Genomic DNA, 25432 nt, shown 5'->3' with positions numbered 1-25432 from the left:
CCGTGGGGAACAGCGCGGAGCGGGGGCGCATCCCCCGCGGCGGCGCGCGGAAACACGCGGGCACCGGCGGACCCGCGCCTCTGGCTGGAAGTTGAGGGAGGGATTTGCCTGTATTTTTTTTTTTTCCCCCTCATTCACGGGGGGGGGGGGGGGGGTTCCGTGGCGGTCCCCCCCACCGGTACGGGGGCCGGGCGCGCTGCGCGCCCGCGGAGCCGCCCGCGGAGCCCCGCGCCATCGCGCCGCGCGCTCTAATTGAAATGGCGCTTTTGGCCGGGGGCGGGCTGCCAGGGCGCTCCGCAATAGCACAATGCATGTCGATAGACGTCATTTGGTTTTAATGGCCTACAGGAAATTTGGCGTTTACAATGCGAGACATTAGCAAAGGGTGAAAGGGAGGGGGAGGCAGGCAGGATGGATGGCTGGGAATAATTGCGGCCCCCCCCCCGCCCCCGAGGCCCCCCGTCCGCACCTCGGCGGCGCTGGGTGCTGCAGGGAAGGGGGGGGGGTCGGGGCTATTTTTTATTATTTATTTTTTAACTTCATCTAGTTTATCAACAAGTGCAGAGTGGGTGCTACCCTAATTGTAACAGAGGAGTCAAGAGATGTGAGAAACGTGCCCTGTGTTACTTATTTGGGAGCTGAAAATTTATGCCTAGTTGAAAATGCCTGGGGAAATATTACATCAGACCAAATGACAATGATTAAAATCAGCTTTTTTTCCCCCTTCCCCCCCCACCCCCTCTTTTCCTCCTTCTTCTTTTCAGTAAGTCTGTTGAAGGACGTGACAGTGGCCTGATCCTCCCCAGCACCGAACCGTTATCCCCCGGCAGGGCCGGGCCGGGCCGGGCTGCGCGGAACTCCGCGGGGCAGCGCAGCTCCCGCCCCGGCCGCGCCGCGCGGAGCGGCTCTGCGGGCGGCGGCGCCGGGGGCGCAAGCTGGGGAGCCGGCCGCCTTCCCAGCCTTATTTCATTTTCAAGGGCTGTATTTTATTTTATTCTGGGGGGGGGGGGGGGGGGGGGGGTGGGGGATGGGGGAGTAAATCTGCAGACCTTCACCAAAAGGAGGGAAAAATATCCAATTTTCATCGCAAAATTAGCTAGGGCGAGAGCAAAGGGCTGAGCTAATTGTAGCCTAATCCTCTGCCCTGCAGGCGTTTGCAAAGCCCTGAGCAAGAATTCGCTTTTTTTCCTCCTCTTCTCCCTTCCCTCTGTTATTTAGAGACGGGATTATTGCCTTTCTTCTCATAACAGCCTCGGCAGTTTCATTTAAAGGCTTTTTTCCCCCCCTCTCTCACACACACATACACACACACGCACAAAATAAATAGAAAAAGAAGCAGCAAAAACAGGGGAAGAGAGAGGAGACAGAGAAGCTTTAAAAATAATAATAATCACAGTAGGATCTGCGGAGCAAAGATAGTAATAAAAGCAAAAAAGCTGAGCCCATCCACACAGAGCCCCGGCAGAGCCCAAAGCCAAAGGGGGGCTCGCAGATCTCTTCTGTGCTCAAGGTAAGGACCTCGGCGGCAGCAGCAGCGGCTCCCGCAGCCGCCCGTGCGCCCGCCCGAGCGGGGAGCGGGGCCGGAGCGCGCCGTGCGCGCCGCCCGTCCTCGCATCGCGCCGCTCCGCGCCTGCTCGCGCTCCTTTTTTTTTTTTTTTTTTTTTTTTTCTCCCCTTCACCCCCCCCCCCCACCTTTTTTTTTTTTTTTTTTTTTTTTTGGAAAGTGCCTCTTCAAACTCACTCGGCTGCCGGCTCCGGGGAGCAGCGGCGGAGGGGTGTTTTTTTAAAGCTACAGGACGCGTTTGCAGCCGCCCGCTTTGGTAGCGCCGCGCGTGTGTGTCTGTGCGCGTGTGTGTGTGTGTGCGTGCGTGTGTATGTTTTGTTTTGCTCCGCTCCAGCATGGGCAGCGCCGGCGGAGCCCCGCGGCCCGGGGTGCCCGCGCTCCCCCTGCCCCCCCGGCCCCGGCTCTGAAGACGGCCAAGCCCCAGCGCGGCGGAGGCAGCGCGGCTCGCTCTGCGCTTTCGCATGGTACACGCGGAGCCGCGGGCCCGGGGCGCGGGAGGGAGCGCGGGCCGGGGCGCGGGGGCTGGCGGCGGGGCGGCTCGGCACAAAGGGAAGGAAGGCGGGCGACAATGGGGAGCGCCGCGTATGGAAAACACGGGCGGGCTGTGAATGAAACTCTGGCGCCAGTGAGAGTGGAAGGCTTGGTTTGGGGTAGACTTCAAACCACTCTAGGCTATAGTTTGCATTCCTGCTCCTGCATGCGATGTGGCACACTTCTGCAAAATTAATACATTAGCCTGGCTAATGCTCACCACCATTGGCTGCGCGGAAAATGTGCAGGATCGGGGATTCGGGCTTGACTTTTTTTTCTTGCATTCATCTAAGACATCTCCTTTCTTGTTATGTGGGAATAAGTAAAGGACGCCATGTTGTGCCTTTTTTTTTTTTTTTTTTTGGTTGAATTTTTCCTTCGGGCATACAGTGTGTTCAAAAGAAAAAGGCAGAAGTTGAGTGACCGGGTGCGTTGCTCGCTGGTGATTTCCCTGACCATCAGTAGGGAAAACCATTTGGGTGACGTGAAACTTGCACTAAATAGACTGGAGTCTGCCAGAGAGAGGCGGGTTGCGGGGGGGGGGGGAGAGGGGGAGGAAGGAGAAAGCCTTTCCTTTTTTTTTTTAATTCTTTTTTTTTTTTTTTTGCGGGGAGGGGGGAAGCAGAGCTCCATAGGGAGTTCCCCCTTTGCTCCCCCCCCTCACCCCTCAGCCCCCAAAAGTTTTGGGCACGATCTCCTCCGTGTCTCGGTGCAGTGCTCAGCACAGCAGCGTGGAGGTGTGTGCAAATGTTTCTGGACTTTTAATTTTGGAGCCACCGAGCCCAAGGTTTGCAGCCCCCCCCCCCCGCCCCGCTTTGTCTCAGGGCTGGGGGCACGGCAAAGTGGGCAAGTTGTGTGGGGGTGGCTGTGAGGCAGAGCCGAGCTGTCCCTGTCGCTGTCCCCGTCCCCGTGAGGGCAGACAAAGGTAATTCCCGGTCTGGCCGTGCCCCTGCGGCAGCCCGGGCACGCAGCCGCTGCCCCGGAGCCGCCGTGGCCCGCAGTGCCGAGGCCGGGGGGATGCAGGGGGTGGGTTCACCCTGCTGGGGCTGCCCTACAGACGTGAAGGACCCCGGGGAGCGGAGCAGCCGCCCCGAGGCTCCCTCAGCCCGGGGGTGCGGCCGGGCCCGGCCCGGCTCCCCGGCAGAGCAGCTCCACGGCAGGTCCTAAACCTGCCTGCCGCTTTCATTGCTCGTCTTAAATGTGCATGAAGGAATTAAACTGCACGAGTGAATAACAGCATTAGTTTCAATTAATTTTTATCCTGGCAACAATAAACTTTAGAAACAAAGCGCTTTTACATCCTTAATTAGTCTTGCTTCCCATCTGTAGTCTTTTAAGTGCCTGCTCCTTGATTTAACTTTGTCCCTCCTTCAGAGCCGCCTCCTTTTTTATTATTTTCCTTTTTTTTTTTTCGTTCCCCCTTCCAGACTGCTGCCTGTTTCTTTCCTGCAACCTTTCACCTCCCTTGTCCCTATCTGTCTGCTCTGCTCTGTGCAGTTTATTTCTCCTGTATTTTCCCAACATCAACAGCAGTATTGGTTACCATGGCCCCAAGCTATGTGCAGAGGTGGGAAAGCTTCATCTGCCCAAAACTTCTTACACTTTTGAAGTCTTTCTTTTAGTAGGATCTGAAATGTATCATCTAGAGTGTGTATTAAATGAACAGTATTCCTGAAGGCTTTAGAGCAAGAAAGGCAACACCCTGGAAAATTCTGCAGTCTTTCAGCATTCTCTGCCCTAGGGTTATAGCCCTGGGCACGGAGCTGAATGGAGCTCTTACAACTGCCTTCTGTTTACCTTTTATGGTTAAAATAACAGCTTAGCAAAGAAGCAACTTCATGGAGAAACGATTCAGTGAAATCATCTCAAGCTGTAGCAGCATAGCTAGTTTAATCACCCCTAGAGAGCTGAACAACTGTGAGCACAATGGGACACAAAATCATTTTGTGTGTAAATGAGCATGGCATTGTGATTATTTCACTTTGCATGGGCAAATAGTTTTTACAAGCAGTTAGCTTAGGAAGGCAGAAAAAGATAAGCTGGCTCTGAAAGATCTTGGTGTGTAATGTTTGAAAAACTAAATATTCACATAATTTGGGAATCAGGCTCTATTGATTTTGCCTTCAGCAGGTTCCTGTGTTACTTATTAGAGCAGGGTTATTGCATGTGCCACTAGTTGGGATGCTGTATCCTGTTGTAGGCAACTAAAGAGCAAGGATTATTTTACATGGTTTAATAAATGAAGTTTGTTAGTGTTTCTGTGATATTTACCCTTAAGGTTTTAATTTTCTCATCCATATTAGAAAATATGTGCATAAAGACTTCCACTGGATAAATACATTTAGGATTTTGCTTTGTGCATAAAATAAGTACATTACTCAGTGTGATGAATTTTTGCTGTGTGTTACATTAAGAGGAGGAAGGAGTCATTAGAAATAGGGTTACGGTACCTTAAGAAACAGGGGGTATTTTTTTTTGGAGCAGTAGTGCTTAGCCGTCATGCCTCTGGATAATTAGCTCATACAAAAAGGACTGAATTCCACAATTTTAATAAAAATCTGGGTTTCATTTTTTAATACAAATCCTCTCCAGCCAGTGTTTTAATTCCCCTTCTCCTCCTCTGCCCCCAAAAGCCAGTGACACCCTCAAGAAGTATGAAAAGCCATAAAAGTTTGAGAACTATTTTAGCTTTCCACTGATTTTCTATAATTAAGTGTTTTTTCAACACATGCTCTAGCTGAGAAATGCCAAAAGCAGAGGATTGTTCAAAAGGTCCCTCCAGTGAATAGTATAAATTAAATATCTACTGTGTGAGTATGGCCTCACTGAGAATCTCAGTCTTTACAGATCAAGGAATTTACTGGTATACTAACATTAAACAAAATCCTGAGATAGCAGCAGTGTTTAAATATGCACAAATAGATTCATATCACTTGATCTTTAGCTATCTGTGCATATTTTAAAATTGATGTCTGTATTTCAAGACAAATGGTTAAATGTAAGACACATTTGCAGAAGACTGGAAGTCCTTTGATTTCATTTGGAAATTGTAACAAGGGGTGCAGATGAGCCCTAATTAGACTCTTGTGTTGTGAAACTGCGTGAGATTTATTTCTGAGGCAGCCCTGTGCCGTGCAAGGTCTGTACCTTTATCATTAGTGAGCGTGGTTGGGGTCTGAACAAAGACAGGGTTGACATTCAGCCTGGATCTTCTGACCCTTTCATTTAAGTGAAGGAGTAGAGACTGAACATGAGTTTGCAGTGCTCTTTGGTAAGGAAAAAAACCAGCAACCTTTGTCTGTGTTGGCAGACAGATTAGTAAACACGCTGTTAAAATACTGCAGGTACTTACATACTAAGTTGTTTTTTTAAGTTAGTTGTTTTATTTATGCCAGATGACATATTTACTGAAGGTTGGCCACAACAAGCTCTTGTGGGAAACAAGACAGCAACATCTTGAGTCATGAAAGGATTCAGTCACTTTCCTTGAAGGTGGTGCTGTAGTGAAAATGTTAATGCCCAATTTTGCATCGGCTGACACGGGAGTCCTAGGACAGAGCTGGCATTTGCCTGGTGCTCAGTGCAGCTGTCCATCCAGCCTCTGAAGAGACAAGCATGTGGATCCACAATGGGGTGATGTATTCCTGGGCTGTAGATGCAGGAAATTCTTAGGAGCTAACCAAGATGAAACGCAGTGAATGGAGATGTTGTGGTGACTTTGTGAAGCTGTTCAGATTTGTTAGGATTTTTCAGTCCTGCTCTATAGCTTGGAAATTATTTTACTAAGAATGTTGCTGATTTACGTTCATCAAGTGGTGTAGTCGGGCATCTTGTGCAAAATACTGCTAAGAGAAAGGCCAGACCAGCTGTAGATTTGTAAGAAACATTGTCAAAGTAATGTGGGAGAAATAGAAATTCACTTTGCAATGCTGCATGTAAAGTGCTTGTCAGATGCAAGGAAGAGCCTGGGTGCTTGGTAGCATGCTTGAATTACAGAATACCAGGAAAATTAGATTATATTCAGAAATGTCTTCAGCTATAATGTTTTGCATATGTTGCTTTCCCCATGAAGGGGAGAATGGATGTACATTTTCTTAAACTTTTCTAGAAGGGTGTTTTTTCTGTTTGACCTGTGTGCCGGCTGCACCGATTGAACTGCAATCAGCTCTGAGGCACAGCTTTGTGCAGAATAAACTGTGCTTTTCTTAAGAAGAGAATTGAAGAATTTTCTTTTGCTTGGTTGTCCTGTTCATTTTTAAGGAATTTCAGTATTTTTAGCTTTGATTTTGCTGAAAATTTTTTTGGATTCAGGTCAGTAATTTCACTAATTTTCCAGTATTTTAAGGGCAGGAGACATTAGGTGGATTGTGGAATTTATGATTTCACGTGCTAGATTAGTCAGTACTTTCTTGTCCTAAAAGCATGGGTCAGTTTATTTATCTTTGTTTTCACTGCTTCCAGGTATTAATTGCTTTCAGTTTGAAATCTTACTAGTTGTTTAGGTCTAATATTAAGGCTTAACTGAAAATTATCCGTTTATTTCACAATTATTGAAAATAAGCCAGAAAATTGATCTTAGTTTGAAGTGAAATTTACTACATGTATAAACTAAATGCCTTAGGTACTGAGGAAGTCACTAATTTAGAGGTGTCTTGTTACTGAGACAAACTTGCAAAAACCCCCTGAATCCCAATTCACAAATTGGTTATTCGTTTGTCAGGGGATATTTCACATCTAACACATAAGCCCACGACCTTTAATTAGAATTTTGCAGTTTGTTTTATGCCCCTTGAGGCTGACACCTTGAAAATTTTTTTCTTGATTTCTTATTGCTAATAAGCATCTTTCTCTTCCCCTCTGGTACTTAGAAGAAAATGATGCAAATACACTTAATTACAGCGGTGGCAATAATTTGTTAGCCGAATATATGATCAGGCAGATGCAGAAACGATCTGATTAGATCTGTGATCACACTGAGAAAAGCAAGGTAACACAGTGCTGCATTTAAGAGAAACTGTTCTTTTTGCCTCCCCGCTCAGGAGGGAAGAAGCATGTCCCGTCTGTCTCTGACACGCTCCCCGGTTTCTCCTCTGGCTGCTCAAGGAATTCCTCTCCCAGCTCAACTCACCAAGTCCAACGCTCCCGTGCACATCGATGTAGGAGGACACATGTACACCAGCAGCCTGGCCACCCTCACCAAGTACCCAGACTCCAGGTAAGGAGCACCTTGGTGCTGGCAGCTCCCTGCCTGCTGCTGCTGCTGCTGCTCCCTGTGCACCTGTGAGGAATACCTCGGTGCAAAGCACATTTGTTATATATTCACCGCTTATGAATTATTCAGTTTCTGATTTATACAGGAACTTTACTGGGGTTCTGCAGAAAAAAAAGGCCTGTACAATTTATATATTATTTAGGGAGTCTATTCATTTTCTCTCTCAAGATCTTCTGCGTTCTGCTGATACGTTTGAAGCACCTGTTGGAGTGCTGCCCTAGATTATTTCCAGCTGTAGCAGGAAACTTGTTTCTTTCAAGTTTGGGGGGAAAAATTGGCTTTTTCTTCCTCAAGGAGAGAGAATGGTTCTGCCACTGTGGGACTGATGGATGCTTGTGTTGGCCAGGCAGAGTGCTGAGCTCACTGGTAGCTGAGAGTCTCAGCACTCAGCTCCTCTGGGCTGACCCACTCTGGCATTAAATTCCTGTGAGTTCCAGTGTAGTGCCTTGTGCTGGACAGGTTGGTGACATGTCTGGCACGATTTATGTAGATCTGGCCAGCATTATCTCAGAATAAACTCCAGATATGCCTAATTAGGAGTAGATGTGGCATGAGATTATATTGGTGTATGACATGGAGTGTCTGTTGTCTGCCTGGCTGCCAGTCCTGCAGGGTGCTGGGCACCACAAAGGCACTGCTGTGTGAGGGGTAAAAGCCCATTTGTAGGAGCAGGATGCTGAGAGGTGCCTGATTTTGATTTACAGTTATATACACTAAATCAGTTCAGGTTTTTATCACAGAGGCTGCTCAGGGTGCAGAGTTCCAGAGGCTGAGTGTGAGTGTGAATGTGCTGGCTCAGGGTACCCAGTGCACTCTTGGCTCCAAAGCAAACCAAAGCTCACATTTTATCCCTAGATTTTGCTACCTGCACGGCCAGTATTCCATAATAGAGATTTGGTTTTTTTCTTTTTTGGTATGACAACCAGTGTAAAAGAGCTAGTTTCATCTGAAGATTTCTCTTTTAAAAGAACTAAGGGGTTTTGCAGATTTGGCAGGTTCCCAAGCGATAAATGACATTTATGGAGACACCTTGAAATGCCTCTAATATCATAAAGCATATGGCTGTGATTTTATTCCAAGGAAAGGGAGCTGCTGAAATTCTCTATGGAAAAAATCCCAATTATTAAAATACCTATATTTTATGGTCAGACCAAAACAATATGATTTTTTTGGACAATATCTATTTAATAATGTCTTTGTGGTACTACTTTAATCATAGAGAAGAAATCTGTTTAGTGAAGAGAGATTTATAATGCAGAAGTATATAAATGCTTCATATTATTAAAAATACAGTGAAGATTTTGCAGTTGTAATAGAGTGACACATCTGTTTCCACATTTTAAAATATTGCTGCTATTTTTAAAATATGCCACACAACAAGCTTACTTAATAAAAGCTTCAGTTATAGAAGCTTTGGGAGAATATACATAAATTCACAGATTTTACTTCAGGAGAATACTGTACTGAACCAAAATTTTCTTTTTTTCTGCTTGATAAGTAGCAAAAGCATGTTTCTTCAGATTTTGAAAATACAAAACTGACCAGAGCTTACATGCTGCCTGATGTTTTGCTGTGTAATGTCTTTTGTTTATGTTGCTATCTTATCTCTTAAGGCTTGAATGCTTTTTCAGCTGCTCAAACTTCATTTCTCACTGAAGTGAGAGCTTCCAGGATGAAACCTATAGATGACATTATTTTTGTAGCAAAAGATAAACCTTCACCAGCAGCCCAAGTAGGACATACTGCTCGATACATTATGAAACTGGGTGAAGGCTGTATTTTAATTTATTATCTTATTTTTTATTTTTTTTTAATATTGTTGTTTTTTTCTGCTGTTGTAGACTTAGTTGTAAGCCCCTCACTGAGTCTGGCCTGCTGGCATTCCTGGTTGAGGAAAAATAACTTGGATTATCCCCATGGGGATGATTTGGGCTCCTGGTGCTGCTTCCCTGCCCTGGTGTGGATTTTCCATATGGCACAGACTGGCTTTGCAGGGCTGGGAGAGGATTCCAGGTCTCTCATGGGGCAGGAGGAGGGAGAAAGCTTTTCTGAGCAAAATATCTGGAAACAATGCCAGGGCACTGCTGGCTTGTGCCAGGGGTGTGACATGTGTGGCCACAGAGAGGCACGGCCACTCTGATCCACAGCAGAGCTGTCTGGGTTAATCTGGACAGGGTGTTAAACTCTTGGATTGTGTGAGTTTAAAAGCTTCAAATCCAAGAAATCACACAAATCTGTAGATGGTATTTCAGCAAAAGATAGAAGCATATGCTGAAATGCTTTGCTACATCGTAGCTGCAGTCACATAAAATAGTTTGTGCTCACTGAAATTGAAAACTGTGAGAATCAACTTCCTTTTTATTTGTTTTACAATTTCTGTTGCTTTCTTTGTGCTCCCAGATTGCAAAGAGCTTTTAGCTTGTGGGCTGTTTAGCATATACTGTACTTGGATTTTTAAGGACACATGGATTGTGTATAAATGGGTGTGCAAACACAGAAACATCACATGCTGATGGGAAAATAAATCACCAGGTCGTGCTGGAACTTCCTCAGTATTTTGGGGAGGTCCTGAGCAAACTCAGTTGGTGCTGAGCTCAGTGAGAGGGAGGAGCTCCCAGAGGTGCCCAGGTCAGTCCCAGTGCAGGTGTGAGCAGCGCCTGGCACAGCTGTGCTGCTGTCCCCTCCTGCTGGGGTGGCACCAGTGACACAGGTGACACCTGACGGCATTCCCCGTGTGCTCTGGGAGCTGGCACTGGGCTCTGCCCACCCTGTGTGCCTGGCTCTGCCCAGGGGAGGAAAAGGACCATCCTGGGGAAATCCCACTCAGCTCAGTGGATGGCTGATGGTGTGAAACCAGAGGCCAAATCTTGCATTTCAGAGGTCCCAGAGTTGTTTCAGAGCAACTTGGAGCAAGTCTTTGATGTTGTTTGTATTAGTGCAGCCCCTGTGATCAGGGCATTTGTCCATTGATGAAATTTGCATAAGTAAAGGGTGCCAGATTAGGCATTAAAGGGGATAGATGTTCTCTTTCCTGGAAATTTTTATGGCCCACAGAAATTCTCCTAAGGGGAGAAAGCTTGAGCATGCACAAGTGGTGTGACAAAGGAGAAGAGGGTTAAAGAGCCACTATCAAAGTTGGTTTCTGAACCACTCACACTCACCCACTACTCCTGAACACCTTTCCAGTTGGCTTTTTGAATTAAACCACACACAAGGAAAATAATCTAACCTTTCAGAGAGTGAAAGGCAAGGGAAATGAAAAACCTAAAAAGAAACTGTGATCAACAACAGCATCATGATGGTGGTCTCAGAAATTACCTCACAAATAATATTATTATTATTATTATTCTCACATCCTGTACCTACTTGGGGCCACTTTCCATGCATACCCAAAACTGTCATTAAAGCTGACAAGCTTGGAAGGTGCAAGGAGGTTGATGTTGTCTTACCTGGAGCTGAGGCTCAATTTCAGTAGTTTGTTTTCAGCAATTTCTCCTACTTAATCTCACAATTCTTGTAGTTCTGAATTGCAGGTACAAACCAACCAAACAAAAAAACTCTGTTGAATTCTAGTGACTCTTATCATCAGCATCTTTTTTCTACAATAATTTCTATAATAATTGGAAAAATTATTCATCTTTGTAGCATTTGCTCTGGAAATTTCATTCCTGTTTTCACCCAGAGGACCTCTAAAGCAGCCCCTTCACACGTTGACACTTGAATGTGGATTTATATGACAGATTGTAAAGGCTGCAAAACCTCTAGCACATCTCCAAAGTGAGTTGCAAATTGTGTTTATCCAACGGAGTGAGACAATTTTTACATTTAGAAAACAAACCTGGCCCAAAAGTCCATTCCTTAGGTGCAGTCTGGAATCCCCAAAGGCATTGCCAGATCCCCCAGTGCTATTCCCACTGAACTCTGGCAGACACCTCACTGACTGCAAGCAGAAAGAGGGAGAAACTCAAAATCCCTGTAGACCACAGCAGGGCCCAGCTTCTTGATTTCACTGGAAATTTTGATACCACTTTGAATTTTTTTAGAAAGCAGAAAAAGATAATTTCTTTGTCAGAAGCCTGTCCTTTTCACTGTCCTCAACAGTGTTTTTATCTCAGGGAATTGCTGTGAGCTCTCTCTGAGCTGTGCTGCTGTACAAGGTAAATATATTTACCTTCCATTGTTGGATAGTTTGTGTGTAACCCTCTGTTTAGGAAACTTCCATGTGCTCTAAAGCTGATGTTTTCTGTGGCATTACTGATGGCAAAGGGGAGCAAGAGTGATTTCTGTGGCAGTGCCTCTGTGCAGATGGGAGTAGTGAGGGTGCAGGGAGCCCAGAGAGCCTCCAGAGCTTAAAACCATAATACACTTTTTATACCCTTTTTAGTTTCTCCAGTAAATTTATCATTTATTTATTTTATGGGCCACATCACTTATTTAAATTTAAACTTTATTTAAACTTTCTTTAAATTGAACTTAGATTAGCATACTTAAACATCAAGGATATACTTGTTAAAGTACATGTACTCATGTAGAGTGTATATTTTATATGTATATATATATAGTTAAAGTACATGTACTCATGTAGAGTGTATATTATATATGTATAGTTAAAGTGCATGTACTCATGTAGAGTATATATATAACCAAATATATATATATATAAACTTTATATATATATATATTACCAAAACATGCTTAAAAAAACTTAAAGATAACATTGCTGACACTGAATAAAAATTGGTCTTAATAAAAATAGAATAAAATCATAAAATGAATGAGAATTAGACCTGAGACTGAATAAACTTAAGAACAATCAACCTTAACAGAAATCAATCTTAATAGAAAAAATGCTCTTAATTAAATCAATGGAATAAGGAAATATAACATTATAGTGAAAGTAACAACATGATAAATTTAAATCTTTAGATTTGCAGGGATGTTTAGCCCAGGGCAGCTGAGCAGTGCGGCACAGAGCCCCTCCTGATCCAGCTCCTGGGCACTGGGCTCTGCCTCCCACATCTGGAGCTGTGCCCTCCAAGGAGACCCAGCACAGGTTTTATTATTTGGTTCAGGAACTAATGACCTCTCTACAAGGCAGCAGTTTTCCAGCATATCCCTGCCTCCAAACCCATGGACTCTTTTGGTGATTTCCAAGGAGTCCCCTAAAGCAGGTGTCTGCTCTGAATGTTCCTTGTTGAACACATTGTCGTTTCTCTGACCCCCCTGAGACAAGCTCTCCTACCCAGTGACCTGACTCCAGCTCTCTCCAGGTGTCTTTGGGATTTAATTCAGCTGCCTTTTCCCCCAGCACCTCCTTCTCTCTGGTTCTTGGAGCTCAGCACTGACACCTGAGAGCTGCTTCTCCCCCTCCTCTGCAGCCTGGGCTGAGCTCAGGGCAATTCCCTGCTCCAAGTTTGAGGACCCCTCTGTTTTGAGGATTCCTGACCCTGTACAGCTGATGCAGTGCTTGCACAGCTCAGACACACCTCCTGAGATCTACAGGACAAATTTTCCACATCATCCTTTACATGAAGGGCTCTGTACTGAGCCCACTCTGCACTGCTTAGGAGGGATCAGGGAAATTCTTAATCTGGATATATTTAGGATATATAATTCTCTGGATTTACCAGAGCTGAGAACATCTCATACATCTTGCTCACGTATTCAACTGTCACTCTTATAATAATTTATTTGCTAATTTTCCATCAAATCTGTGTGCTATTGAGGTTATTGCCTGAAGACAACGTGCAATTAGCAAATTTTGTCACTTACCCCATGCTGGCAGTGAGGGTGTAAAGCTGTGATTAAACAAGGCCTCTGCTCGAGACAGGTTAAGTGGGGTGAGGGCCAGATGGGCTCTGAGCAGTGTTGGTGGCTGGGGGAGCTCAGCACAGCTCAGGGAAGGATCCCCAAGCTCAGGGAAGGATCCCCAGTGGAGCAGAGCTGGCTCTGTGGGACAGCCCAGGCTCCTGCCATGGTGGGGATGGTGAAACAGGAAAGCCTTGTAAATATGATTGCTTGGCAAAAGATTTTGAGAATATGGAAACTATAAGTGAGATTGAAATGAAAGCAAGCGCTGAGATCCCTCAGTTACTGAACAACTGGAAAACAATGGCATGGCCAGCTGAAGGTGATCCCCTTTTGATGGAACAACACCCTCTGCTTGCAGGCAGGCCCAAGGGTCAGAGCAGACCCTACAGCTTGGCAGAAGGGGCCCAAAGAGGAGTTTTTAGGGTTTAAAATGTAACACAGTGTGGTAATGTAATGATTCTTATAGGCTGTATGTAAATGCTATAGGATTTGTATCTTGTACTAGATTGGTTAGTGAAAATTAGAATATTCAACACAGAAGAAGATTTATGGTATTGTTACGGGAACCTCGCTCTCTTATCCCTTTTACTCCCTTACTCTCTCACCCTCTCACCCTCTCTCCCCCTCTCTTCTCTCAGTCCTGCTCCAGCTGTGTCTAGCAGCTCCCAGCAGGGCCCTGCCCCCAGGCCCTGTGCAATAAACCCCAAATTCCTGACCTGGCTGCAGAGATCTCTCGTGTCCGTGTGTCCCGACTGTCCTACCCCTGATGTTCCTACACTGCCAGCCCCATGCTGCTGCACCCCTGCAGCCCCATCCACCCTCCCTCAGGTGTCCCCAGGTGTCTCTGTGTCACTGTCACTCTGTGTCACTGTGCCTCCATGCTGCCCTGCTGTCCCATCCATCCTCCCTCAGGTGTCCCCAGGTGTCTCTGTGTCACTGTCACTCCGTGCTGCTCACACACCCCACAGCTGTACAGTGTCCTGTCCCTCTCCAGTCCCTCCTCATCCCCCAGGTTTTTCGGGCACAGGGGCACATTTCAGCCTCTGTGAGGCACCTCTGTCCCCCCAGGCCAGCTGTGCAGTGCCCTGGTTGTGGGGTGACCCCCAAAGGCAGTCCCAGCACCCCACGTTCCAGCACTGCCTGCATGTCAGCTGCACACAAAGCTCGCTCATTTTAACAGCTATTGTCACCTTAACCCATGCACAGACTTTCAGGCACAGTCCCGGGAGAGGCAGGAGCAGGTATTTATTTGCCCTGCACTTCAGGAGAGCTCTGAGGGCAGGTTCTGCCATGCCAGCCCAGCCTGGCAGGCTCCCCAGGGCTCTGCCCTGTGCCAGGCAGCTGGCTGGGTGCTGCAGAGCAGAGCAATAAAGCAGCCAAAACCCAGAGGTTTTGGTTATGTGCAGGGCTTCTTCTGAATTAACATATGAATTCTTATAGAGATTAAGGTTTTGGTTATATGCAGTGCTTCTTCTGAATTAACATATGAATTCTTACAGGGATTAACATAGTTTTTTGATTCATATCATGCACTTGAGATTCAGAGATACATCTTTGGAGTTTTTCTTATCTGGTCATTGAGCAGATGTGTGTCTAGTTTCTAAGGGAGCTTTGACCAGCAGAACCCATAAGATAAAATCCCAGAGGAGGACCTTTTTCCCTTCATATCCTCTGTTTCCCCCCAGTCTGCCTGTGGATGTTGTACTTATTAAAGCAGGAGAAGCAAAGGGTCTCCCTTTGCCAGTCTGCCTTATCAGGGGTGAAAGCTGAACCTGTGTGTCCCCATCTGCAGAGCCAGCTCCTTACAGGTGCTGCATGGCCAAGGTCACACAAGTCCTTGCAGCTCTGGGAAAGGTGTGAAGTGTTTGTTCCTGCAGGCTTGTGTCCTACAGCCCTGTGTGCTGCTGCTGGACACATCCAGCACAGCTCCTGAGCAGCTACAGCTTGAGCTGCACCCATTCCATGTGCCAGAGGAGGAGTACATGGCTTGATGTCTATGGAAAATAGAAATAATCTGTGATAGGGATGTATTTACAGCTGGGAATGGTGTTAGGGACCCTTTCTGTGTCTACACAGAGCCCTGGATGCAGTGTCTGTCAGAGCCATGGAGATTTCCACATTTTCCCTCTGTTGTTGCACAGCTGGAGCAGTAGCTTTGGTGCTAAAAGAGAATAATCCCTGTAATCCTAACCCTGCATCCCATTGATTTAGGGAGGTGGGAAGGAAGGAATTTATATGAAAACTGATTCCTCAGTGCTGTTTGTGTGCACCTCTCCAGGATCTCCCATGGGCTGGCACGTGGGGAGCCCCAGCAGAGCTGAGCTGTCTGTGTCACAGAGGTGTTCACTCCTTCCTGGCCTTGCTAACCCCTGCCCTGCCCAGCACAGGCACAGCCTGGGAGCTGCTCACAGCCTCAGGAGAGGACAGCAGAGTTTGGCCTTTGGGAGTGCAAATCTTACTGCAGTTGGGTGCTGAGGTTGGGTCCTGTCACTGAACAAATTGTGGTTTTACTTGGAAAAGTTGAAATGTTCAAAGAGACACTGCCTGGCGGGTCTCTGATGGACATTTTTTCAGGAATTATTTTTTCTCTCTACATTTGCAGCCTGGGTTGTGTGGAGGCTTAAGTGGTTATTACGGTGACTAGGAAGGGGCAGACTGAGCTCTTTCTCTGGAGGAGCAAATCAGCACTCAGGTGGCTTGGAGAAATACCATGGTTGTGGTGCTGGGCCTGGCACAGGTTGTTCAAAACCCCCGAATTTGAGAAAATTTCACAGTCTTACCCAGATAGCAGATTCCTTGGCTCAGCTGGTCAGAAGGAAGAGCAGGTTTGCCATGGAGCTGGTGCAGGCAGGCTGGGGCAGGAGGGGAGGCACTGCTGCCCACTGAGGGCAGTCCAGAAGATGAACATGGAATGTTCGTGTCCAGCATCTTTGGTGCAAACCCCAGCTGACCTTGCCTTGTTCTCTGCTCTTCCCTCTCATGTTCTGCAATGATAACATGTCTGTAGCTGAGTTACCACATCAGTAATTCCCACCCTTCCTGCTTACAACATGTTGAAAGCTAGTCTGGTTTACTAAAAAATCAAAGAGAAACCAGCAGACAAGGATACTAAAATTTCAACTTTTTTTTTTTCTTTTCATTTAGCACTGTGTATTTATCTCAGTTTCTTGTTGGTCAAGTTTGGTTTGTCATTTCTTTTGTTGCTACTTCTGCTCACCACTTACCTGGCAGGGCACTTTGGTACCAGCAGCATAATTGAAGGATTTTCCAGCAGTCAGTTTCAGGATGGTAGGAGGGAAAACACTGGCATAGCAGTGTGTTTTGAGAGACCACCTCCACAGGATGCTGGACTGGAAAGGAACTGTCTCTTCCTTTTAGTTGCTGCAAGTGGAGGCTCTTTCCTGCTCAACAGTGTGGTGTGAAGTACTGTAAAGATGCTGTATGTGAAATGCAGCTTCTTTACACTTAAAACAAAGGGAGAATCTCCTTTATTGATTGCTGCTTGGTGTGCTGTGCAGGCAGCTCCCCCATGGCAGGCAGAGGAGCTGTGTGAAGAGGCAGGATAAGCAAAGTTGTGTCCCCAGGTCAGAGCTCACCACAGCACCACTGAGGCTTTGCCCCTTCCCAGCTGGCTTCTGAGCACACAGCTCTGCTGTTTGTCTTTTGATTCATAAACTTCTGATTTATAGAGACCCTGCAATGGCAAGCAGACCTAGTCTGCTTAGGGGGATATTTCATGAACTACTTAGGAAGTTTATAAAACAGACTCCCTAGATTATGGAGCAAGGGGGTATCTGTTTTGTAAGGAACATGTTATGAAATGAATTTGTCTCTAGGCCTAACTTAATTATTTTAATGATCCCACTGGTGGTTGTCGTAGGTGTCTTTCTGTGTGCATATTGTGACCTACATGCTTGTGATAATCTGTGAAACCTAAAGATTTAAACATACATTGGACCTTTTTACTTCCTTGCCTCCTTCCACTAAATAAATGGAGCATTGGTGTGTTAGGTCAGGTCTCTCTTCCAGTGAAGTCAATGAGAGTTTTATTGTAATAAGCTTAAATGAAAACAAGTCCTATTGTTCTAGAAAATGAGCCTAATAATGGATCTGGCCAAAATAATCCTTGTCCTCTGTGGGGTTACACCAGGGCTGGAGCTGTTTGCTGCATGGTGAGGAGTTCAGAACCTGGGCACTGCACTCAGGAGCTGCTGCTGGGTGCCCACAGAGCTCTGAGGGTGTAAAACCAGCAGCCAGGTGAGCTCAAGGTGTCCTGCCCTCCCAGGTGAGCACAAGGTGTCCTGCCCTCCCAGGTGCATGCACAAACCCCTCCTGCCCTTCCCAAAGATGGGACTCTGCTGGTTTTGAAGGAGCTCCATGAAATTTGTGTCAGTGTAACTGAAATCTGAATTAATCTATTCAGGGGTTAATGAAATCCTGAAGAACAAAGTGCATTTTTAAATAGAAGAAATATGCAGGCATGCAAACACAGATTCAAATGTGAGAGCAGAGGGGAGCTGGATCTCTGAGCACAGAGTTACAGGCTGGTGTGGAGGATGCCAGGCAGGAGCTGATGCAGGCTGTGCCCTGTGCTGCTGTTACCCCCATGAACTCTGCTGAGATTTTGTTGTGTGAGATGTAATAAATTGATGAGCACAGCCAGGCCTTGCAGTACCTCAGCTTGTTCCCTTGTGCTGTCCTGACACTGAATGCATGATCTGGGGGCAGGGACAGGCATTGTCAGCCACTCTCATGGCTGCTGTCACTGCACTGATACAGAATTACACCACGCTGGTGCCTTTCCTAATCTGAATTTACAGCTGGGAGAGGCTGCAGAGCTGGAATTAAACTCCAGGGTTACAAACTCACTTTTCCATGCTGTGTCCACCAAACTGCCTTCTCCTTCATCCAAGCTGCTGTGATCAGCATGTACTTCCTTCTTTGGATGCTTCAAAGTAAAATGACATCTGTAAAACCTTTACAGGGGTTTGTTTTCACCTGACTTGCCCTCACTTGAAACTCAGCCAGGCAGGACAGCTCTGAGCTCCACAGTTGTGCTTGTTTGTGTGTCACCCTGCTTTTTTAAGATTTTCTAAGCCTTCTAATGTTGACATTCTTGTAGTGAACTTTCTCACACACTTTCTGTAAATATCTCATTGTTTTGCATTCTTTTATGGAGGAGGAGAAATGTGATGGACTGTTGGTTTGTCCAGTGTCATTGGAGAGGTGGCACTGTCACCCTCCAATCCACTGTCACTTTTGGACGTCTATAAATGTTGGAGTCAGAAAATAAACTTTCCTTTTTTTCTTCACCTTGAGAACAGCGGTGTGCACTTGTGGTTTTTTGTGTCCTATAGTGACAGTTGTTTTCCTCCCTGATGCAGGCAGGACAGCTGTCTGTCTGTCTGTCTGTCAGGGCTGGTCACAGAGGCAGAGCAGAGGAGTGTGCTGTTCACCTGTGCTGTGTTACATTGTGTTCAGAGGCCAAAATTGCTGCTTTTTACCTGCTGAGGGTCACATAAAGCAAAACCTGGGAGAGTCCTGCTGGGGAGTTACTGTGCATTATTTGCTCCATTCCTGGTGGTCAGACCCAGAAGGGATCAGCTGGTGAGCTCTGGTGGGAGCTGAGCTTTGACATGAGGCTCTGAGGGAAGGGCACAGGGCAGGCTCCTGTCTCTGCTCCTCCTGATGGAGTGCAGCTGCTGCTGCAGGTAATCCATTTAGGGCTGGAGACACTTTGGCAGCAGCAAATCTCTCTTGAGGAAGTGGACAATGAAAATCAGGGACTCTCTTTAATCTCTTTGGTGTCATGCTGTGTTAGGCCAAGGATTTGTACCAGAATTTGTGTAATTCACACCAAGGGCTGCAGCTTTGGCACTTGGGGGATGCAGAATGAGCTCTGCCCCTGCCAAACCCACCATGGGCAGGTTGGAGTCGGGGAGATCCATGGGAACCAGCACAGGAGAGTGGAGAAACTGAGTCCTCTGCTTGTGCCAGGGCTGTATTGGAGGGAAAGAGGGCTGAATTTTGGCCAGTAGTACATAAGATTGATGCTGAATGAGGAAAAAAATTCAGTGACTGCTTTTTAGTCTTATGGAGGGGGGGATAATAAAGCTTGGAGTTAATACCAGTTTCAAACATATTTCTCCTTTGTTTCACATCCAGTTGTATTCTGTTTGCAGGCATGAGGGTTAAAGTGGGGGGCTGCTTCTGCTTCCAGGTAAATCAGAGGATGGTTTGGCCTTGACTTCACTGGAACCAGAATCAAATCCATGACCAGAGTCTGATATTTAAGAATGAACCTCTTTCTTAGTCACATAAGAAAGTCAGGTTCAGCTTCCAGTAGCTCATCAGAACTCAACAGTGAACAGTTTACTTGTTATTTTAAAGTCTTTGATGAGTTTAATTTTGTAGGTTAGGTGTCCTCTGTGCAGCAGGTGTATGCTGTCTCCTTCCCAGGTGTGGGTTCCTGTAGCCCCTAGACAGGGGCTCCTTTTTTGGGAACGTGGCTGTGGGGTGGGCTCCTCCCAGCAGACCTGGTGCTGGTGCATTGCTTCCTGTCTGTCCCTGCTCTCCATCTGCAGGAGTGAAAATCCTGCTGGAAATTCCTCTTTGTTCCTCCTCATCTGCCAATGGCTCAGGCTCAGCAGCAAAAAACTCACACAAATCTTCCTTCTTGGTGTGGCTCTGTGGGCCTTGGGGATTGTTTTCCCTTCAAAATAGCTTTTTAAACAAGTTGTTCTTGATGTCTTGAGCCTCTTTAAATGAACTCTAGGAAAAATACATTGGTTACAGCTTAATCAAAAGTTAGAATAAGCAAGAGAATAAACATTATTCGTTCAGGATTTGAAGTGTGACAACAAAACATGGATAGAGGGAGCTGGAAAATCACACACATGCCTGGAGAGAAGCAGCAGCGGTGTCCTGTGAGCCCTGCAGTGCCTGCTGCAGAGCAGGGGCTGCTGTCAGCTGTGCTGGGGTGGGCAGAACTGCACTGCAGCAGCTTCACACCCTGGCACTGGGCAAAATCTGTGTCACTGTTTGTCCTCAGCTCAGGGCAGTTCACCAGGATGGGCTGCAGGAAAAGCAGATGGAGCAAGAATGTCAGACAGGCTGGGTTCTTTCCAAATTATTGTCAACAGCTGGAGAGCTGCACCAGTCTGGTGGAACAAGGAAATGTCCAAGCACTGGGGCAGCTGCTTGTCAGCAGAAAAATGATTTATCAGTGCCCAGAGAGGCTGGAATCATTCCTGTTCACAGAGCAGCACAGGCCAGTGTGGGCACCAGGGGCACTGGCTGTCCCTGCTCTGCCCAGGTGATGCAGAGTCCTGTGAATCTGGAAATAAAGGAGATAATCAGAGGAAAACACTGCTCAGGTTTTTGTCTGGGATCAGGAGTGAAGGTCTGTGACTGCAGCAGGCTGGACACTGCAGCTGTGTGTGAGCAGTGTGTACCAGATCAGTGTGTCACCATCTGGGTGTCACCATTTGTGCTCTGTAAAAGCTTGAGAAGCCTTCAGTCAGTGGATCTCTCTTTTCCCTGCTGGAATGTCCTGGTTTCACAGCACAGTGCTCTGTAAAAGCTTGAGAAACCCTTCAGTCAGTGGATCCCTCTTTCCCTCTTTTCCCTGCTGGAATGTCCTGGTTTCACAGCACCCACACATGCAAAAGATGTGGAGGGCCAGACTCACACCCTGAAAGGGAAATGAGCTCCGTTTGAAATTTTGCCTGCCTTCACTGAGTCTCAGTGGGAGTTTCACTGTTGACTTTAACAAGCAGGATTTAGCCCATTTATATTATAATAAAACCAGTGTCTGCATGTCCTCAGCCTCCCAGCACGCCCAGCTGCACTGGGCTGTTGGTCATGGAAGCAAGTCCAGATTCAGTCAGATTGAAAATCTCAGTGAAATATTGAATTATCCTCCACTGGAAGTTGCAGAAAGAAGGAGAGCAGCAAGAGAGAGCTGATGTTTGGTGAGCCCTGCCCTCACCAGGGCTCCATGATTAGGGGAAAGGGATGGTTAAAGGAATAGCAAGAAAAGACTTGTACGGGCAGGAATGTTTTATTTGAAATTTGTATCTTCTCATGTACTAACAACTTCATTTTCTTGGGTGCCTGCAACTCTCACGGAGTTTGAGCTGCAATGCAGTTCTTGCAGGATTGGGACCTTTGGAAAACCTTTGCAAAACTAAGATGCTAGTTTTGAATTTTGGTTTAAATTAAAGAATTTTTGTTCTGAGTTTATTTTCATGACCAATATTTAGTGTAAATTATGTGTTGAGAAAACGTGAGAGGCCCAGAATCCTCACAGGCCTCAAACCAGAGCTGCAGGAGCAATGGCATAATAGAGGATACAATATAAACTTATATTAATGTTTTCAATCTTCCCCAACTATTTAGGCAAAAGTTCAATTTGAATAAAGTAAAAATAGGAGAGAGGGAGAGAAGAGAGAAAAATAGCCTAAATATAGCATAAAACAGAATTTATACTGGAAAAAATCAGTAGCACCAGAAATCCAGCTTACATTCTTTAACTTCAAATGTAAGTCCACAATTTAAAATAAAGAGGGGAATTCCCAGGTAGATGGATATTACCTGCAGTGTAGTTGCTGGATCTCAGAGTATTTCATTGAAAGAATAGCACCCAGCTCCTACCCTGGACACATCCTGTGTGTCAAAGGCTCACATTATTTGGTGATTTTATTAAAAATACACAAATCAGCCATGCTGCTGTCACTGTCCCCAGACAGTTGGTGCCTGTTGGGAGCAGGGTGGCAGAGCTGGCCTGGCCTGCAGTGGGTAGGGATGCCCTGGCTGCTCACACCTGGCCTGCTCAGAGCCCTGCTCTGGCCATGGGCACCCCAGAGCAGCTCAAACTGACCAAACCAGGGGAATTGGATGCTTAGGCATCACAAATCATGGGGGGCTCTTTGTCCCTGTCCCTGGTGCCAAAGATGAACAAGCCATGTCAGTGGCAGGTAGGGAAATTGTAATGAAGAAATGCCAACTGTTCCTGTATTTGAAAGTTAGGTTTTTTCCCTTGCTGAGCACAGCTGATGCTTTCCATCACTGCTGAGTTAAATAGGTGTGGTGGGTGCTGATGTGTGTGTGTAGGGAAAGGTCTCTGTCCCGTGTGTGTATCTGCTTCCCTTACCTGTGGATGTAGGCATGTGCCAAATTAAATTAGAGGATTCGTGATACAGCAATTAATGTACTGGAAATGTTTGTTTGGTGAAGTATTTTCATAGCTGTTAGCACACTAAAATAGACAAACTCTTGAATAAGGCGAGCTGGAGGAAGGGCTGTGTCCTGCCCCATTGCTGGTGGCTGAGCTGCTCTCTGCTCCTGCTGGGCACCCACAGGACAGGAGAGAAACTGGGCATGGGAGACCAGAGCTGGGGGCCTGAACCCACCAGCAGGTGAAGGACTTGGGGTTAATTCCCCTGCAAACCTGGGGAGAATGAAGAGTTCATGGCAATCTCAGTTGCCTTGTGTTTGGTCTGCTCACGGTGATTGTCTGAGCCCTCCTCCTCCTCCTCCTCCTCCTCCTCCTCCTCCTCCTCCTCCTCCTGTTGGGATGTGTGGCCCAAGGGATGCAGGGCCAGAGTGGCTCCTGACTGCCAAGGGAATTTGTTCATTCAGGAAAAGACACCAACTTCTCTGCCTGGGATAATGTTTCCACTTCTTGTCTCACCTGCTAATTTATGTCATTGATACTGTTTCTGCAAGTTAAGGGATAAGTGTAGTGCATCAGGCTATGAATACACACACATTTCCAGGAAGTTATATATCAAAGTCCTCTGCTAAAGTGTCTCAAATGTGTAGATAGGCTGTAAACAACAAGCATCTCTCACCCTTACCATGAATTCTTTGTGGTATTGCAAAAATAATAGGTAATTTCCACTTCAGTGGATTTTATTACCTGTTGCTCCAGTGGACTTTAATTGATAGTAACAGTGAACAGAAAACAGAATTGTCCATGGCTTTCTTTTAACTACAAAATCTATTCTATACCTAATTTTGCTTTTTTAGTGATGGCATAGAAAGAAGAAAGAAAATCCTTCCGGAGCTTCCTAAGAATGATTCTGCATGGTAGATGATAATGTTCTTTATGGATTATTGACTTTTAAAAATACATGTTGATACTATATAGACTAGCTCTGATCTGTAACAAAAATAGATATCCTAGCCTGAACAGCAAAATATGAAGTATTAAATGTGGGTAATAGATCCTGCAGTTCCTTCAGGTGCTCAGTGGTTAATGAGTGTAATATCCTGCAGAAGCATGGCAAAGGGAGCATATGGCTCAAAAACTCCTGTGGCATTCCAGGATCAGCCCTGGGTGGCAGGAGCAAGAGGTTACAGGAATTGGAGATGGATAAATATCCATTACCTTGAGAGTTCCCTCCTTGCAGTGAGCTGACCCTGCCTGGACTCCACAGCTGCTCTCCCACCCCTGCACAGCTGAACAGGCACAGAAAATACAGTGAAGGTTCATGAGCTAAAGACCAGGAGAGATCACTCAGGAAATACCATCAAAGGCAAAACAGGCTGGAATTAGAGGCATTAATTGGATTTATTTCTAACAAACTCAGAGCAGGATAATGAGAAGTAAAATAAACCCTTCCCCCCCATGGCACAGGGATTCAGGGAATGGGGCTTCTGGTCAGTCCATGCCCCAGAGCTTCCCCTGCTGCCCAGGGACAGGGGTTCTTCCCCTGCAGTGCTGTGGGGTCCCTCCCACAGGGGAGTTCTGCAGGAACTTCTCCACCTTGGCTCCATCTCCTGAGCAGCAGCCAAACTCAACCTGAGTCCCTCCCGGGGCACAGAGCCCTCCCAAACCTGCTGGGATGGCTCTGTCTGTCTGTCTGTCTGTGCAGGGCTGCAGTGTCCAAGGACAGGCTGCTCCAGCCTGGGGACAGGGCCCCTCTGTCCCCTGGGTCTGCCACAGGGTCACAGCCTCACCCAGGGATGCCCTGCTCTGCTGTGGGCACCTCCCCAGGGCTGGGGGTGCATTCTGCATCCCCCTGGATCCCCATTCCCTGTGGGTGGATCCCTGCATCCCCCTGGATCCCCATTCCCTGGGGGTGGATCTCTGTATCCCCCTGGATCCCCATTCCCTGTGGGTGGATCTCTGCATCCCCCTGGATCCCCATTCCCTGGGGGTGGATCTCTGTATCCCCCTGGATCCCCATTCCCTGTGGGTGGATCTCTGCATCCCCCTGGATCCCCATTCCCTGTGGGTGGATCCCTGCATCCCCCTGGATCCCCATTCCCTGGGGGTGCATTCTGCATCCCCCTGGATCCCCATTCCCTGGGGGTGGATCTCTGCATCCCCATGGATCCCCAGGGCTGCAGGGCACAGCTGTCTCACCCTGGTCTCACCATGGCTGCAGAGGAACCCCAGCTCTGGCTCCTGCAGCACCTCCTGTCCCTCCTTCCCCACAGGCCTTGGTGTCTCCAGGTTGTTCCTCTCTCATGTTCTCACCCTGCTCTCCTCTGGCCACAATTACAGCTGTGCAGTAACTTTTTTTATCTTTTTCAATCTGTGATCACAGAGGTGTTCCCACCATTGCTAATTGGCCCAGCCTTGGACAGAGGTTCATCAGCCTTTGGAGCTGCCAGGGGTTGGCTCTGCAGACACTGAGGAAGCTTCTGGAAGCTCCTCAGAGAAGCCACCCCTGGAGCCCCTGTGGGCCCAAAGCTGGGCCATGCCAACCCAATCCACTCCTCCTTCTGCTGAGGCTGGGCCATCCTGCTTCATGCCATTGTTAAAAGTTGAGGTTTTAGTGTTGTCCTCACAGGTTGGTTTTGGTTTGGACATCTGTGGTAGCTGTCTGTGTCCTCAGGAGGGACACTCTGGGGCTGAGTGAGGCTGTGGGACACTGGCACTGGGCCTGCCCTGCTCAAGGGTGGGTGAGGAGGAGGAGGAGCAGCTGGGCCAGGGTGGGCTGGCCATGGAGTGCTGGGGGACCTGTGTGACACCCAGGCTTGGTGCCTGCACTCACCTGGGGCTGGGACTGGTACCTGCTCTGGAACCTGCCAGAAGCTCCTGTGGGGCTCTCTCTGTGCCCTCAGGCCCCCGTGGCTGCCTGGATGTCACATTTGCAGAGCAGCAGTTCATACCCACAGTTTAACACTCAGGCTCTCACACACAGTTTTCCCTCTTCACTGTCCAAATAAAAGAGGCTTAAAATTCTCCCCAGCCCAAACACCCTGCAAGCCAAGCACCCTACAGCAAGCCTACACCCCCT

At 47.0% G+C, this 25432-nt stretch overlaps 1 protein-coding gene across 1 annotated transcript in view; it reads left to right on the top strand.

The window, feature by feature from the left end:
* The first annotated feature begins 1807 nt into the window (after window positions 1-1807).
* Window positions 1808-25432, top strand: part of KCTD15 (potassium channel tetramerization domain containing 15) — a 48959-nt gene continuing 25334 nt past the window's right edge. The window contains exons 1-2 of the mRNA XM_058813332.1: window positions 1808-2028; window positions 7135-7310. Of these exons, the coding sequence (XP_058669315.1) occupies window positions 2026-2028; window positions 7135-7310 (179 nt within the window). The 5' untranslated portion in view covers window positions 1808-2025. The remainder of the gene's footprint in view (window positions 2029-7134; window positions 7311-25432) is intronic.

The sequence above is a fragment of the Ammospiza caudacuta genome, chromosome 13, assembly GCF_027887145.1.
Source record: "Ammospiza caudacuta isolate bAmmCau1 chromosome 13, bAmmCau1.pri, whole genome shotgun sequence".
Classification (NCBI taxonomy): Eukaryota; Metazoa; Chordata; class Aves; order Passeriformes; family Passerellidae; genus Ammospiza; species Ammospiza caudacuta.
The sequence above is the reverse complement of the archived record's forward strand: the minus strand, read 5'-3'. Positions and strand labels throughout refer to the sequence as shown.